Source organism: Triturus cristatus, chromosome 7, assembly GCF_964204655.1.
Source record: "Triturus cristatus chromosome 7, aTriCri1.1, whole genome shotgun sequence".
Classification (NCBI taxonomy): domain Eukaryota; kingdom Metazoa; phylum Chordata; class Amphibia; order Caudata; family Salamandridae; genus Triturus; species Triturus cristatus.
In genome coordinates, this window is record NC_140590.1 from 1,587,842,631 (window position 1) to 1,587,858,911 (window position 16,281).

At 41.9% G+C, this 16,281-nt stretch overlaps 1 protein-coding gene across 1 annotated transcript in view; it reads right to left on the bottom strand.

The window, feature by feature from the left end:
• The window catches only part of B4GALT5 (beta-1,4-galactosyltransferase 5), a 185,819-nt gene that overhangs the window by 4,823 nt on the left and 164,715 nt on the right, over window positions 1–16,281 (bottom strand). Inside the window, exons 5-8 of the mRNA XM_085619440.1 lie at window positions 9,768–9,884; window positions 9,081–9,268; window positions 7,051–7,173; window positions 3,702–3,803 (exon numbers count right to left, since the gene is read on the bottom strand). Of these exons, the coding sequence (XP_085475566.1) occupies window positions 3,702–3,803; window positions 7,051–7,173; window positions 9,081–9,268; window positions 9,768–9,884 (530 nt within the window). The remainder of the gene's footprint in view (window positions 1–3,701; window positions 3,804–7,050; window positions 7,174–9,080; window positions 9,269–9,767; window positions 9,885–16,281) is intronic.

Here is a 16,281-nt window from a genome sequence, read left to right on the forward strand (position 1 = left end):
CCAGGGCCTGGACAGTAGTTTAAAGCCCACTAAGTAGCCATGCTTCTTGAGTGCCTTCAGGTCACAGAACAGATTTGTGAAATCGTATTAATAGGGACAGGCTTAGACCACTGCGTACACACTAGAATAGCATGACACTACGCTAAAATAAAAATCAGGATATCATAAACTTAAAGAAACGGTACTCAAGCCAGGGGTATATGTCAGAGCACCATGGAGAGGACATTCCTGTTCCAATACTGATGCAATGAGTTGGAGGGTCAAATACAAAAGGCATTGTTTAATTTCCATTAACCGAAAACATAACAGACCACCCCCCTCACCCCCCAATAGTTGTGCGGTGGTAGATAATGTTTTATCTACCTACAAGTTGCCTATAACAACTTGTTTTTGCAATCAAATGTAATACAGGAAACTTGCCATGCAAAGCTGAGAAAGTTCCATCAATCTGAAGTCTGTCAATAGCTTTAGGGTAGATACAGTCAACTCCATTGCTCTGACCCTACTGAGAACTCTGAAAATTGTCGTCTGAGGGGTTTTAGATATCACCCTTCTTAAGCAAGCATTAATTCACCACTGCACCCATCGGATAAAATAGCGTACCCGACTGGAATCAAAGACCAAGTAGAAAAATGGCAAGTCATGAGGAAACCGGGAGCCAATTATAAATTTTGAAAGGAAACTCATCAGTACAGGCATGCTATGTGTAACCTAAAGAAAAAGGTCCTTTATACTAGCATAATGGATCAGGTAGCCTTCAAAATTACTCTGATATATGTTCTGAATTTAGATCCCTTGTCGTGCCTAAAGCAAACATAATGACTTCACAGGCACTCTGTGGAAAACTCGGTGTTTAAAATTTACATGGAAATCTTCTGACGTCCCACACCTGCAAGTGAAAACCATATGACCTTTCCATAAACCTCTTTTGTGATGCTGAGCATCTAATTTATTTTTAAACTATTTTAATCATATTTTAATGAGTTGTAACTTATAAATAAATGTAGTTGCACATGGAATAGGTACTACCTGTGGAGGAGGCTGTCCATGTTTAACTGTGCCTGTGATATCTAGCTAGTTATCAACCTCTCTTCTAATCATAAAATAGTCTGGAGACGCTCAAAATATACACAAAAAATGTCAAAATTGAATAAAACTGAACAAATTAAAACTGAACCCAGCCAATGGGCCTTATTGCGTCTTATGGCCCCCAGACTTTTTTTATCCCACATAGGGCAATTCCCTGCTCAGACCATCCAGAGCCTAGGCGTTCTTGCTGAACATAATTGGCCTAAAGGACACCTGTTGGCTATAGTAATTTGAGCAGAATACTTTCATCTTTAGAGCCTTGGACCTTTTCTTCTTAATCTGAACTACTCTCAAATAAGTCTCCAGGCACAAACATTGATTAGTTGCTCCTCCCTGCATTCGTAAAATATTGCTTCAGGAGGCTTCATAACACTGAGGTGCGTTTGTGGTCAGACAATCACCAGAGAGAAAATATCAGCCTAGTTCTCAGATCCATCCAGTAACTTCAGGAGGCACCGCCATAGAATACCATAATAAAGCACCCTGTGGAGATGTTCTAAAGTTAAGTTACTTTCTTATGACTGAAGAAAATACCTGAAACAGCACTCTGGTATGCTTCTTTTGCTAAAGATCCCTTGGACCTACAATGTCTAGGCACCAGACTACTTGTTTCGAAATCTGGTTACAAAAAAAGTGAAAGCCCTTTTTTCCAAGTGCTGAATCAGACAATATTTCATTCAGAAAATATCTAAAAATACTCACCTCTCCTCAACACCTTTACCGTTACTCTGATATTGCAACCAAGAGGCCCCTACATTACCATGCACTCAGTTAAACATAGATCACGCAACAAGTAGACCTGTCAGTCTGACACAACAGTGTCCATGCACAATAGTTACTTTCTACTCTCCGGACATTTGTCAGGAGCAAAGCACAAGGAGCCTGTGGTATTTTACTATATACAAAGTGAGGTTGGAGTAGTCTTTAAGAAGGTAGGGCATGTTGGGAATATTGGACATGGTGGGAGTCTTGACAGATGCGAGAGAGGTTGGCACGGCCCAATACAGATTTCCTTCTACATTTCAAAGCATAGAAGATTTAGGGCTAGAACTATGGCACAGAGTGGCAAGATGGCAGGTATCAAGTGTAGATTTGTTTGAGGGGTGCACAGGAGTTTGTCAGGAGACACCCACTGCCTATCATACATTGTATGTGTGTGCCATTACCACCTTTAACGCCTAAATTGACGGTCCTGTGGAAATGTCAAGGGGGACCTTGGAAAAACAGGAGGAGAAAGGCCATAGATCCCATGCAATATTTGCTATCTTCGCCATTTGCAAAAAATGTATTTCCATTTTGTAGCTTGTGTGTGACAGACACCTTGATTTTTGCCACTTTTGTTTAAGGCACTCAGAACCATTCTGTGAAAATCATTATTGATATAGAGATATGCAAAATTCAATTTAGTTCCATGAGTAATAATTTGTGTAGTGCTTCATACCAAATTCTTCACACTTCTAAGCGTGGGTATAAATAGCTATATCAATGTTATCAATGTAATGGTATTCGAACAACCTTTACATTTGAAATCAATTAGACTAATAATTCCATGTGAATTAATGCTGCAGACAATTGGTTAACCAAATGCAATTACTTCAGAATAAAGTAACAAATGTATTGCTGGAAAGCCACAGCACAGACAAGCTTGTATCTATAACAACTTACTACAGTTTTTATGTTAGCCTCATTCTGTGCATTGTTTCAAATGAACCCTTTTTATCCCATACTTCTTTCAAAGACTTCTCAATAAAAAATCCTGTTCCTAAATATTCAGATTCCCTTACCTAAGGAAAAGAGTTAGCAGTCAAAGTAGTTCAGCAGGATCCTATCCTTAAATATTCATTATCTTTTCTGATCATTTTATTGTCAGAAGCAAAATAAATACTATGGGGCCTATTAGGATGGCCCTAGTGGTGCTGGGACCGGCCGCCAGTGGTGCAGCGGTCCCGCACTGGCAATTAGGATGTCACCACCACGGTGGCATTCCCCATCCACATCATTGTGGCGGGCGGTGCACACAGCACTGCCCGCCACAATGCTGTGGCTGCACATTGTGCATTTGCATGCACAACTTGGTAGGCACCGCGCGGTGCCTGCCACGTTGTTCATGCACATGCAGGGGGGTACCATAGATACCCTCCATGTGCACTCCCTACACCCCCAACAACTTGGTGGCCCGCAACGGGCCCCCAACTGCGAACACCGCATGCCTTTCCGCCTGCATAGTAATATGGATGGCGGTGTCTTGCAGACACCGCCACCATATTCAACCCTTTTCCGCCCGGTCGACTCGTCGACCGGGCGGAAAAGCGGCGGACAGTCTTCCCTTCCGCCGCGGTACCCCTCGCCATCATAATATGGTGGGGGGGAAATTGGAGGCGGGCGGGAGATAATGCCGGGCGGATCACCACCGCCATGCGGGTGGTGGCAATCCGCCCGACATTATAATAGACCCCTATGTTATTTACTGATAAATCCACTCAAGTTCTGAGCCTGCACTGAAGTTATTCACATGATATCACACAAAGAGAAGGATTTTTTTTTCTAAAAGGCAAGATACATAACAACCCAAACAGCAAATATAATAGTAAACAGTTTTCCATCAAACCTACCTTCCCAAGAACTGAACCTCTCCTCTATGGTGATGAGGAATTGATTTGTACTTCCCTAGGTCTCCTGCTGGTCGTGTCACTGAGTAGCCAGCATACTTCACCCTGAAAATGAAAGCTGCATTTAATTGTCCATGCAAATCTGCATATAATTGAAGGTTTTGTATATTTACATAAAAGTCAGGGGTTTAAAATTCTGTCATGAACAGGGGTGTCAATGAATGTAAGAGGAGCGCGCAGACACACACACACAGATGTGAATAAAACACAGTTCAGGTAACACTGGGCACTTTGTTTAGAGCTTGGTAAATTGATTAGCTGAAAAGAAAATGTATCAACATAATAACATAGTTCCAAGAAAACATAGGAAGAATGGTGAATGTTCTGCATTAAAACAAATCAGAAGACTGCATTTGAATAAGTCTATGCAACATCACTTAATTCAAAGTTACTTGGAGTTTGGCTTAAGAAGCTCATTTGCAACTATTTAAATTTCAACAAAACAAATCCCTTGGGTACATTCTCTTTTAATAAATTGTTTAATGTTATTTTTTTTCATCCGTCTCTTGAAGAGAAATAAAATATAGAGCATGTCTAAAACTGCATTTGAGTTTTGAACTTGACAGAATCCTTTGAGTACATTCTTGAGATAATAGTAAATTAAAATTATGTAATTGATATGACTTCATCTAGGTCATAATTCCACAAAGTCCGTGACTCATTTACTTTAAACTCAAGCGAAATTACGCCCTTTAATATCAGTTTTTAAATCTGGCATTGTTAATCAGCAACTGCATTTTTATTTCACCACAAAATGTACTTAATAAATTAACTTTTAATTGATTAACATAATTTTATTATTGAGTTTTTATTTTATGTAGATGAGAGATGCACAATCTGTTACAAAAACTATACTCTCAAACTTGATAATCTGATTTTCCAATTCCGCCGTTTCTTCACTTAAAATATTGAAAAATACCCATTAAGTACCAAACAGTGCATTTCCTATCAGTAGCTGGTGATAATGCTATGCCATAGAACCTATGAACAAACGAACTTGATGCCTCTAGTTTCTCAATATAAATTGTACGTGTCCTGTAAATTTTAAAAATGTGTCATTTCACTCTTACAAAAAATATCGAGGAATTTCTGAATACTTAAAGTTGAGCGAGGAATGAATGCATTTGGGGTTGATCCAGCTGACATTAGAAGTCTACATACTGCAGATAGTAGAAGATTTTAAAAACTTACTACTGGACAGCTCTTGGTTTCACTGGGTAGGAATGTGCATGCTGCTTTAAGAAGTCATGGACTCTGAACTCAAATATTGAGAAATGTACAGTTTGAGAGATCACTGAGGATATTCAGGAGGACATTTCAACCACAAGAAATGAAGGGTAGGCTCCTCCTAGACCAAGAATAACAACATTCTGGCCTCTATCTGTAATGGTAAACACCTTGGTCCATTGAAAAGCTGGGATCTTAAGGGTGGAGGACGGGTATGCAGAGGAAGTTGCCTTGGATGTCTCCTGGTATGCTTTATGTTGTGCTGTTTTCAGTTGCTTTGAAATGTTTGGCCCTCTGTCAATAAAGTATTCTTGTGTCTTCTGTGCAGACAGTTACTTGCTGGCTGCCAAGAATACATAGAGGGTATAAAATATATGTTCGATCCTTTTTTTACCCTTGAATTAATATAATGTGATTTAGTTGCTGCTATGTCATTTGTTGCATTTATGCCATGCATTTCCAGCTTCACTATAAAGTTCTACTTTACTGTAGCAGAGTGAAGCTGGGTTATATGTACATTGAGGTCTCCTCTAAAGCAATCTGTTTTTTCCTCAAATTTTGTTTATCAATACTGAGACAAGTTTTCCCCAAACTAGAATCTCTTTAACTGGTGATAACCTGCCACCTGCCATTTTTTAGGCTGTTATAGTACAGATTTAAACATTCAACAATTTAAATGACTCAAACGAGAATGGCTCCATAGCTTATTATAAGAGCTTTCTTTCATTTCTATTTGAGAAGTTTCCAGCCCACTGACAGCATTACCTATTCACTACCATAATACAGCTGCCATGAAATGTGGGCATGGTGGACCCAGTTAGGAAATTCTGAGTAAAGAGTGAAGTAAGCATATCTGCTATATGAATACAGTCATTGCTGTTGCACATTTTTTGAGTAGGCGAATATACTCCCAATGATTCAAGTTGACTCAGAAATAAAGAGAACCGCATGCCTACCTTCCTGAGTGGCTAATAAATGATAATCTCCTAAAATGGCTAGATGGTTCTGGATGCCCATCATTTGATTCAACACTTACAGAAAATGTTCCCCAAAATGTGGAGTACAGCTAAGTTGTCGACAGATGCGTGCCACATTCCATGAGAGCTCATGGGGTCAAATAAATATTACCTGCCACTACTTTGAACTTAGAATTATTCACTGGAAAGTGGCAAAAAATCAGGTTGCTCAGAACGACCATGGTTGTCCCACATCCGCTTGGGCCTATCTTATTTTCGTCAACCTTGGAGAAATGTTAGAATAGCAAAGAGTTAACCTCAAGTTCTTAGCAGTCTGTCAGTCAAATATCTGACATGGCAAGTAACATCCCTCTTACTTTCTGCTAGGAGGTTACATGGATCTAAATAATCGTGCCCCTCTTCATCCGCTGGTCAGGAAGGAGGGGAGGGGTAGAGTGACCCTGTTTTAAATAAATTGACCAACTAGATGTGTTAGCTCCATCCCATCCACTACTTCCATTTTCACTTGAGGTGAATCCTGACCCTTCAGGTTAAAGAGTGGCCGTGTGTCCCACAGCTAATAAAGGTAATGAATAATACTACCGATAATACTATAAAACCTATATTCAATAACGCCAGTGGGAATGAAACATCTTAAATACTTCAATTACATTTCTACCTTTATTTACCTTTCTAAACGATGACGGGTCCTTACCTTAACAAAATTTATTTTGGGTGCAATTGTATCAATTAGGAGCAAGTCATGGCAACGTCGGACAATCCTTGCAAATGATTGTGGAATAGTGATTGGTGAATGCAAAGTCGACCATTTCTATAATTATTTGCATACATTATCCATTATAAGTGGTGGGACTGCTAAGGTTATCTAGAATAAACTCCATTTCACTGACGCTATAAACTAGTTATGTAATCCAACCTCCAAATCGACAGCTATTATAAACATTTTTCACAAATTACATCAGTGACCATTCCCATAAATAAAGGAAATCGGTCAAAAATAGCTTTTTTTATAGAAAATACTCAAATTGGCTGATAGCGTAACCACACATGAAAGTTGTACAGTTGTATTACGATTGAATATACACTACCTGTGCCAAAGATCGTCATCTTCACCACCCCATCCCCAAAAGGCATTAGGAAAGCCATTAATCTTCCGGTACTGTTCAACTGTTAAACCACTCACGCCACCAAAGAATTCTGCATACGGAAGTCTGAGCAAAGACAAACGAGAAAACAAATAATTTTTTTATTTTTATTTATTTGTAGATTTTATATAGCGCTAACTAGACCCGAAGGTATCAGAGCGCTTTACAATGGAAGTGGATAAAATAGTTACATAATAGTAGATCCAAATAAATAGGAAAGGATTGAATACACAAAAACGATATACGGTTGGCCGGTGATGGAAAATATACAATAGAAGAATAGTAATGAAGCGGTTACGGGAGGAAAAAAAAAAAAACACAAATGCAGGAAACGGTGAACAAAAAGAGTACTAGGGGATCAATCATTGTAATAAAACGCAACCCGAAATGTTTAACTCATACCACACAGAGAATTCTGTCTTGGGGCTTTATTGTCGATTTGGAGCCCTGGTCATTCATCAGACGCAGCTCCTAAGAAAGTACAAGAGACTCTTCCCACGGTATGTAATTTACAAAATAAAAATACTGCGTACGTTAAAGAAGTCAGCCTTATGTCGCTGAATAGAAACAAGCAGTAGATGAAACACGGTGTGTTTGTCCCTCTTTCTAAAATAGTGCAGGAGACCTTTCTATTCTAAAGAGTGAGACACTCTAGCCTTATTAGAATTAGGCATTCCTAGTTTACAAGCTAAATAGATGCTGCCATTCTTCTTTGAAGTCATTGGCTACTTGAGCCTGTAGCATGGGAGATCACCAATCTTCCACATCGACCACGTATAAGAGCGTCAAACCAACTACTGATTTACTTTGTGCATAACAAATATTAGGGAAATGTGTAGGAAGAAGGCATAGATCTCCACCTAAATCATTTTTGAAAGCCTTCTACCCATCCTCATGAAGTGCTTCGCCACTGGCTTAAAGCACAGTCCGTCTGTGTATTCATTTAAAGAAACATAAGTGTAGGGACATTAAGCTGAATTCACGGACGGTCCATACAGGGGGTTACATAAATTGCTCTATATGTGCTGCATCACTACTTGGAATAATGACAGATGACAAAGATGTGCTTTGAGATGTTTGGTTTGGACCAATACCGACCTGCCTCACATGATACCAGGACGTGGTACCAGAATGGGAAGTAGAGCCCGACTATTTACTTTTACCAAGAGTTAGCTACTTCAGGTTGTGTACTGATAAACTTAAGAAGCATTTCCAGAAATGAATGAGACCAGAAGATATTGGTGAAACTTGGTTGGAATATGAAGGAACGCCATTAAAATGGCATTATCCTATAGGCTAGCTGTTTGACCTGTACGTCTCAAACACAGCTCTTCCTTGGACAATGATACAAGAGCTCTTCTGTTTTGATATTGAAACTTTGCATGTCAATTAGCATGAGGCCAGTGTTGATAATATTCAACTATTAGGGATTACAGCTTAAAAATCCTGTGATTGACTTGCAAATGCAAAGGTAGATTAAAAGGTGACAAGCAAGTATATGTCTGGTTAAAGTTGCTGCTCATGCTCTTCAAGAGGATGAGTGGAGTTCACAAAAAGTGGACACCTTCCAGTCACTGTTAGCGACATTAGAAACCCCGGCCATTTCTCACTGCGCCTTTTATATGACCCTCTGTTCACTATCATCTGTAAGCTGAAGATTTTTGTAATGTTTAACACTAGAATTTCTAGCACCATGCAGCCATTATGCCTGCTGTGGCAATGTGCCTGCATCATTCAGGATTATCTTTACTCATGGTTGGAGCCCATATGTTTAATATGTCAAAATCACCGCTAAGTCCACCATTCACCGCTCAGTATGTCATGTGAAGGGGCTGTGGTCACAGGCACAAGTAGCCATATCAAAAAATGGCTAAGACCTGTTAAAAATATACAAACCACAGATCGGTTTAGAGTAATACAATTATTGACATTAAACTGCTATGTCAGACCTGTAAAATAAAATAAATACTTACAAATACATATACTTGTCGAGTTTCGCTGCGAAGTGTCTTGGCATTTCCCCACAGCCATAGTAGTTGCGATCGTTCTCCGGTATGTGATCCACGTCATGGAATATCATGCAGTCCCAGTCTAGGTCTTTCATCGCTTCTACAAATCCAACATTGAACAGCATGGCGCGATTGAAGGGTTGGTTACCAGCCTTTAGAAATTCAAAGATTTGCACAGTGTATTAGACCAAATATTGTACAGTGCTGTATTAAACCAAAAATACTTAACCACACTCATGCAACGCACCTTATGTATACTTTCAGACCATCATATTTTATTGGTTAAGCACAAAGATTAACCACTCCCTTTTATTCAAAAGTCCTGATTTTGTCAAATCAAATCTACCCAACTAAAGAGTGTAGGACAAAGCTCCTCTTTTTATGCCAAGGTTGCAAGCTTCCACCATAGGCATTACTTCTTCATGAAAGTATTTTTGAGTGCAGCCAAACCATGTGGTATTGGAGCACAGAATGTGCAACTGTGGTCTATAATAACAGAGACAGGGAAGATTATATCCGCAAGGAAGATCTGCATGCGCCTTTGGTATACCGCAGAGACAACACCGATCTCTAAACTATAAGTGTAAGAAATATGCATTGTGCAGCAATACCACTGATGTTCGCGCCTAATAAATGCTGAATTTCTCTTACTTGCTCAATGACGTAAAATGCAAACTGCAACCGCTGTCTTTGAAGCATTGGAATTAGGTGCTTGAATAAAACAGGCAGGTGCTCGTGACGATTGCGGAATGGGATGAGAATGGCCACCTACAAATAAAAATAGAAAAAACTGAAAAACTTAATAAAGAGTGCACCTCAATCACACATGAAAAAGTTGAAGATCTACACTCATAGATGTTAAGGCTGTCTTTGGAGTACATTTCATTCTTTACCTGAATTCACAACACATGCCAGGCATACACTCGAACATTTATGACAGTTTAGAGCCCCATGAGTAGTCAAATATACAGAATTTATTTAAGTGGGTGTTCACTATGAAATCTGCATGCATAAATGCTAAGGAATTGTGTATTTGTCTGTAGAGAAAGTCCCTTCCCCTACATCCCCATTAAAAATGGAGTTTTTGCTTTCCCTTTCCCACCCTGGAAAGGCACTTGCCCTTATCTTTCCTTGGAGTAAATCTGTGTACATTTCCATTGTGAGAACTAAAGATTCACAAATGTGCAAATTTGCAGATGTTCATTAAGTTCAACAGTAAGGAACCCTATGTATGTTCAAACCCCATATTTTGGATATTGGAATATTCACCCCACTGAAAGATATTTCAACAATAGAAGTGCAATTTACAGGGGGAGAGGGAGAGAGAGAGAAAACCACAGATGAATGATTGGACAGGGAGAGGCGCAACTCTTAACACTTTGCTTAAACCCAGAAATTGGTTCATTAAAACTGTGCATTAGATCTGGGTTCTCCAACGTGGATCCTGGAGGGCCAGATCCATGCCAGATTTTTAGCATATCCCCATTTAGATAAATGTAGTTATCTTAAAAGTCTGGCATGGATCTGGCTCTCAAGGATCGACTTTGGAGAACTCTGCATTAGATGATGTAAAAGTGTATCAAAGGCTGTGTCAGTGCCAGGTATACTTTGTGTGGTTTTCATACTACGTCACACCCGGAATGCTGAGCAAACAAGACTCCTCCACCGGATCATATCAACCAGAGGAGCCGCGCCAGTCAATGCGTGGGAGATTGGCATTCCCTGGTAACAAATCCAAGGGACGTCACTGCTTGCCTTGGCCAAGATTTTGTGCTAAATGACTGCCGGTTAATGGCGACAACTGTGGTTCGTGACACAGGAGCCCCATCACGGTCTGATGCACAGCACAGTAGTAATATGACAGTTTCTCAAGCAAGGCAAGAGTGGGTTTCCCTTGGTCAGAATCTGAAAACGAACAGTCAGCACGATTCCCAAAGAAAGGTTGTACATTGACAGCTGTAGATGTCCTCCTGGGCGCGGTGGTCAATGTAGAACTGTTAGGAATCCAGACAGTCCCAGTGGTAAGCCGGGAACGCTATGCCTGCCTCTGCTTTCCAATCGTCCTGCTTGAAATATGAAGTGTCATCGGCTACTTCCTCAGTCAGGAGTTATATGCAGGGAATAACACCGCACTTGGAAAGTGCAGCCCACTGTACACATGCAAATGCTTTACTTACTGTATTTTCCTTCGCAGGGAAAACATTTTACACTTCAAAGAATCCCATCCTCTACACCCCTGAAACGTTTTGAGTGTCTTGTCCCCCTTTCTCACATTGAAAGGGGAGTTGCTCCAATCCCTTGCAGAGGGGGGGGGATCACAGAGGAGTTTGTGACTGCCCACAAACTCATACACTATCAGTAGATAGGTACGTATTGAGAGATGTGTAGATTTGACTGCTAGGTCAAATCATGCAAATTTACATGCAAGCTGAAAATATTCTCTGCGTCCTATTTAATTTTCTTAGCGGTTATATTATTTGTGCTTGAGGTCTACAATCTAGGTACTCCGGATGCTGGCTGGGGCTGATCTAGTTTTCTGTGCCACTCTGGTCCCCACCTTTAACCCATGCCCACTTCCACCTGCCAGCAGTAAGTACTGAGTAGCCAGGTCATAGGGAGACATTCGAAATAAATATGTGGGGTAGGCCGGTGCAGGGCAGACAGGTTCCCCAGGGCCGGACTGGCCGTGGCGGGCATTGGGCATTTCCCCAGGAGGCCGGAAGGGTGTGGGCCGGTTTTGAAGAGGCAGGGCTGGTTTTGCAGCAGTGCTGCAATATCGGCCCCCAGTAGCAAAAGCAGCAACCCAAGTCTATTATGCCTCCCGGGGGCAGGCAGTGCTTCCCCAGGGGCTTGTCTTACAAAGTTACAAGGGCTGCTTTGGGTTCCCAGTCCGGCCCTGAGGTCCCCAGACGCCTCTGGGCCACTGCACTGGCTGCAGTACTAATAACCAGGCCCCCTGGCAATGAACGGGTATCTATAGTGAATGCTTCGCCTACACTGTTCGAATAACAGAAAAAGTTTGGAAAAGGTAAACCTGTTTAATTTGTCTTCCACTCTCCAGGCATGTGTAGCTCATGAGCTCTTGATAAGTCACTTGATGCACAATATAAGCCCTGCGCCTCTTGTGCAAAGCTTTTATGGTGGTTCAGTGGCAAACATTTGATAGTAAAGTGGTGAGCAGGGCCGGACTGGACGTAGCGGGCACTGGGCATTTTCCCTGTCGAACGGAGGGTGGGGGCTGGTTTTGTGTCCGTGGGGCCCGGCTTTGTCACTGGGGCCGTTTTTGCAGCCGTGCTGCAATATCACCCCCCTGTAACAAAAGCGGGAGAGGTGCTTCTTGCGGACCCCCTCCCACCCCACTCCCAGGGTGGTCGAGCAGCAATCTGCCAGGGCTGGTTGCTGTTCCCAGTCTGGCCGTGGTGGTGAGATGAAAGTATGCTGCAGCCTTCCCTTGAAGGTGTTCGTTAATTACACACAGCACTAGTATTTTCACAGAGTGGGTGGAAACAAAGGCAGTGGATACACGTGAACAGGGCTGGCTCTAGGGTGGTGTGATCGGTGCCACGGCACTGGGAGCTGACTTAAAGGGGGCCCCCCTGTTGTCAAATGTATTGTGGGTGTAAAAGCATCTGCTGCAACTTCTTTGCCTCCTGCCATTTCCATGCAACAACAAAAATGCCAAGATAACTCTGGGGATTATGGAGTCTGCTGGAGAGAGATCGGAGCTTTGTCTAGTGGCAGTTTTGACACATCATAAGGTAGCACAGAGGGTTAACATGCCTGCTGCAAAGTAGGTACACCATGCAGATCACAGAAGTGCATATAATGTAAGTAGTTCAGCGGGATACTGCTTTTGTCACAGAGATCCTTTTGTTACTCGCATATCCTAATATAGAACAGTGACCTATTTACTGCCATCAAAGAGCTGTATGCAAACTCCAAGGTATACGTTAGAACGTTACGTTTTCCTATCCAGTCTTTCATTATCCTAATGTTTCAAAAAGAGTTAATTTGGCTAGAAATCAATTCTTATTAGTAAAGACAACCCCCGACCTTGGTGTTACATTTTAAATTCTGAGTGTGTGCTTCTGCAGGGCAAGCACTCAAACTATGCTGTCTACCAGTATGGATGACATAAAACTCGTACACCTTGTAGTCCCCTGCCTTATGTGACATTTCCTATACATTGCTTACCACTCGTGCGATTCATGGTCTATGTGTAATGTGTGTGTGATGTAATGTGCTCTGACACCCTACACTGGCATGAGCGGCGCTATAAAACAAAAGAAGTGCATGTGAGAGAGAGTGGTTATGGGGACTTGAGAGGCACTGTTGGAGGGGGGTAGTGAGGAAATCAGTACCGAAGGAGGTCACTGGGGGGCGCCAACGAACACTGTCGCACAGGGCGCCACCAGCGCTAAGCTGGCCCTGCACGTGAATAGGAGAGACTGGGAAATGTGCTGGCCAGCTGCCTTGCCTACACTATCATGAAGTGCTTTACTGTTAAGTAATCTTTGTTTACAAGAGTGGCACAGTGTGAATAAACTTTATGTTTAGTGACTGGTCCAGAAAGGCACCTTAAGGCTCGAGAGGTTCAGGTCTTACTCTTGGAACGACACGTTTAAAAAATAAAAAATAAAAAGCCTACAGCGATTGAGGGTTCCCCATCGCCCTCAAACAGCGATGCTTTGAGTTACAATATTTGCCTAAGGCAGGCTAGCCTTCAGGGAGGTGACGCCTCAGACCACTGCACTCATCCAACGCAGCACGCATTATGGTATTGCTCATTGGCATTTGGGCTGCATCAAACTGCTTATGTATCTCCTCAGATGCCACAGATGGTCAATGACAGGCAAAAGTATATGTGTGGTATGTAACTGATGGAAAAAAGCGCTGTTAGATGCCTTCATAGAGAATGAATTGCTCATTTAGATGACAGGGAGTGTATGTTCAGAGTTGTGTGCTGCTGTAAAGTGCTACAGAGATGGGTATAACCCAGATAACAAAAACAGTCATATCTAAATGCAGGCTACGCCCGGAACACCCAACGCAGCTCAGCTACGCCACACAGTTGGGCACCAGAACACACAACTCTTTATGCAAGTACTGAGGTCACCAGCTGACACTGACACACACTGACACACACACACACGCCCCTCCCCCCCTTCACCTACCTGCTTGACTGGCAATGCGCATGTCCACTCATGGAATAAACTTCTAACCAATTTTGTAAAACTCCATGGTTTTATCCGTGAAACACAAAGAAAATTCACCTACAACTTAAGAGTTTTCAGATCTGCAAAAGATACTGCCATGTGGTATGGAAGTCATACCCCACTGTCTACCGAAACCACTGCACCAATACACCAGCAGATTGGGCGCTATGGAAACGCCAGTTGATATAAAAATAAGATTACTATGAAATTAAACATGGCGGTGAATGCATGTGACGTGGTATGTGTGCATGCGCAGTGCAGCCATCTGCTGCTTAACTGTAAGGGTCGTAAGAGGTCCTGTTTTGTGGGTTTTAAGTTTAACCCCAGCAAACCACAAACCGTGCATCACGACCCATGGCCCTTCCAGTGCACTTTGCCTCCCTACGCAAATATGGAAAGTGTGACATAGCTGAATGTACTATCTCTTGCTATGTAATGAATTACGTAGCCTCCTTAGGCTAGATATATGCTAAATAAATGCGATTAATAAAAAAAAGTGCTTTGTGAGGCTGGATTGCGGATACAATCATGTAAATAAAAATCCTTTCCCCATCTTAATGTCGTGTTTACATCTGCTATGAAGATGTGCTCGGGCTGCAGGACATGCCCTCATACATTTTCTGCCCGATTGCCTGTGATAGGTCAGTTCCTGTTCACATCACAAACAAAGGTGGGGGAATGAGATAAAAGAAATGGCAAATGTAACGGAGCAAAGGAGGGGTCTTCCACACTGCAGAACAGACCCAATCTTGACAGCAAAAGTCATAAGTCATGGCCTTAACAGTCCAAGTGGTCTCAAGTGGAGGTTCAGAGAAAGACAGACTGTGCAGTTTGTCCTACAAATGCACACTTGCAACTCACAAAAGAATAGGATTTAAGAAGAGAATAATGCAAGTGAGGAAAGGGAAGCGTCTGTTGACAGCAGATAAGCTTTGTCTTGACACAAAGGGCCCCCTGCAGGAAATGCAGCCCCCCATCTGCTATGACCATCTAATCACCACTATTAACATGGAGGCTATGAGACAAGTCCTTGAACTAAATGATAGAACAATGCTGGACAAATATTCAAACACAAACAACGTGAACATCCCAATTCTAATTTAGGCTGCATTTTACTGTGTGCGACTGCTGTAAAATTCGTTCAGCTATCAGTAGATCTAAAATAAAATGTGATTTTTTTTTAAAATAATCGAATTTTTTAAATTTGAAACAGTCATGTAAAATGCGAATTATTTTGTTCCAAGGTACCGAAGGTTTTTCGTAATAAACACTTGTCAAATTGCGTCATAACCTCTTGCTTGGCAACGGGTGATGGATGCAGTGATATGCAGGTATCCAAATCTGGGTCTAAACCACACAGCAAAAATGTCAAGCAATAGATACATTGTTCGACTTCTGGGATGGGGGAGGGACACACAACTTTACGCATAGCGGCACACTCATTCAAAGTTAGTTTGATGCACCAAGATACAAACGAAAAACCTTTTTGGTTAGTGGTGGTCCAAGTTGGTCTCAGCAGAGATGGAGTCTAGCACTGTAGAGAAACTGCTCTCCCACAATGGTCCATTAGAGAATTTTTTTAATTACCCTTTTGCCGCCACCTCGCCAGGAAGTAGGCCTATGTTTTATACTACTAAGGGCAATCTAGCTCTCCCTGGGTGATTGCACACTAGGCAGGTTTCTAACACTGCCTTGATGTAAATCCCACCCTCTGAGCACTCACCTTTCCAAGAGCTTTTAAAGAAATAGGTTAATGTAAACATAGTGCTTCATACGTACGGTTATTCCGTTTTTGAGACCTTACTTGATTTGCAAATAACAATGGCCAGATCCAGTAAGATTATGGGGGAATGCCCGGAACAACACGGCCAGAGCCATGCGTTTCGGACACCGCATGTGCAACTACGATTGCCCAAACAACGCATGTACCTTTCGCACATTTGTGGTTA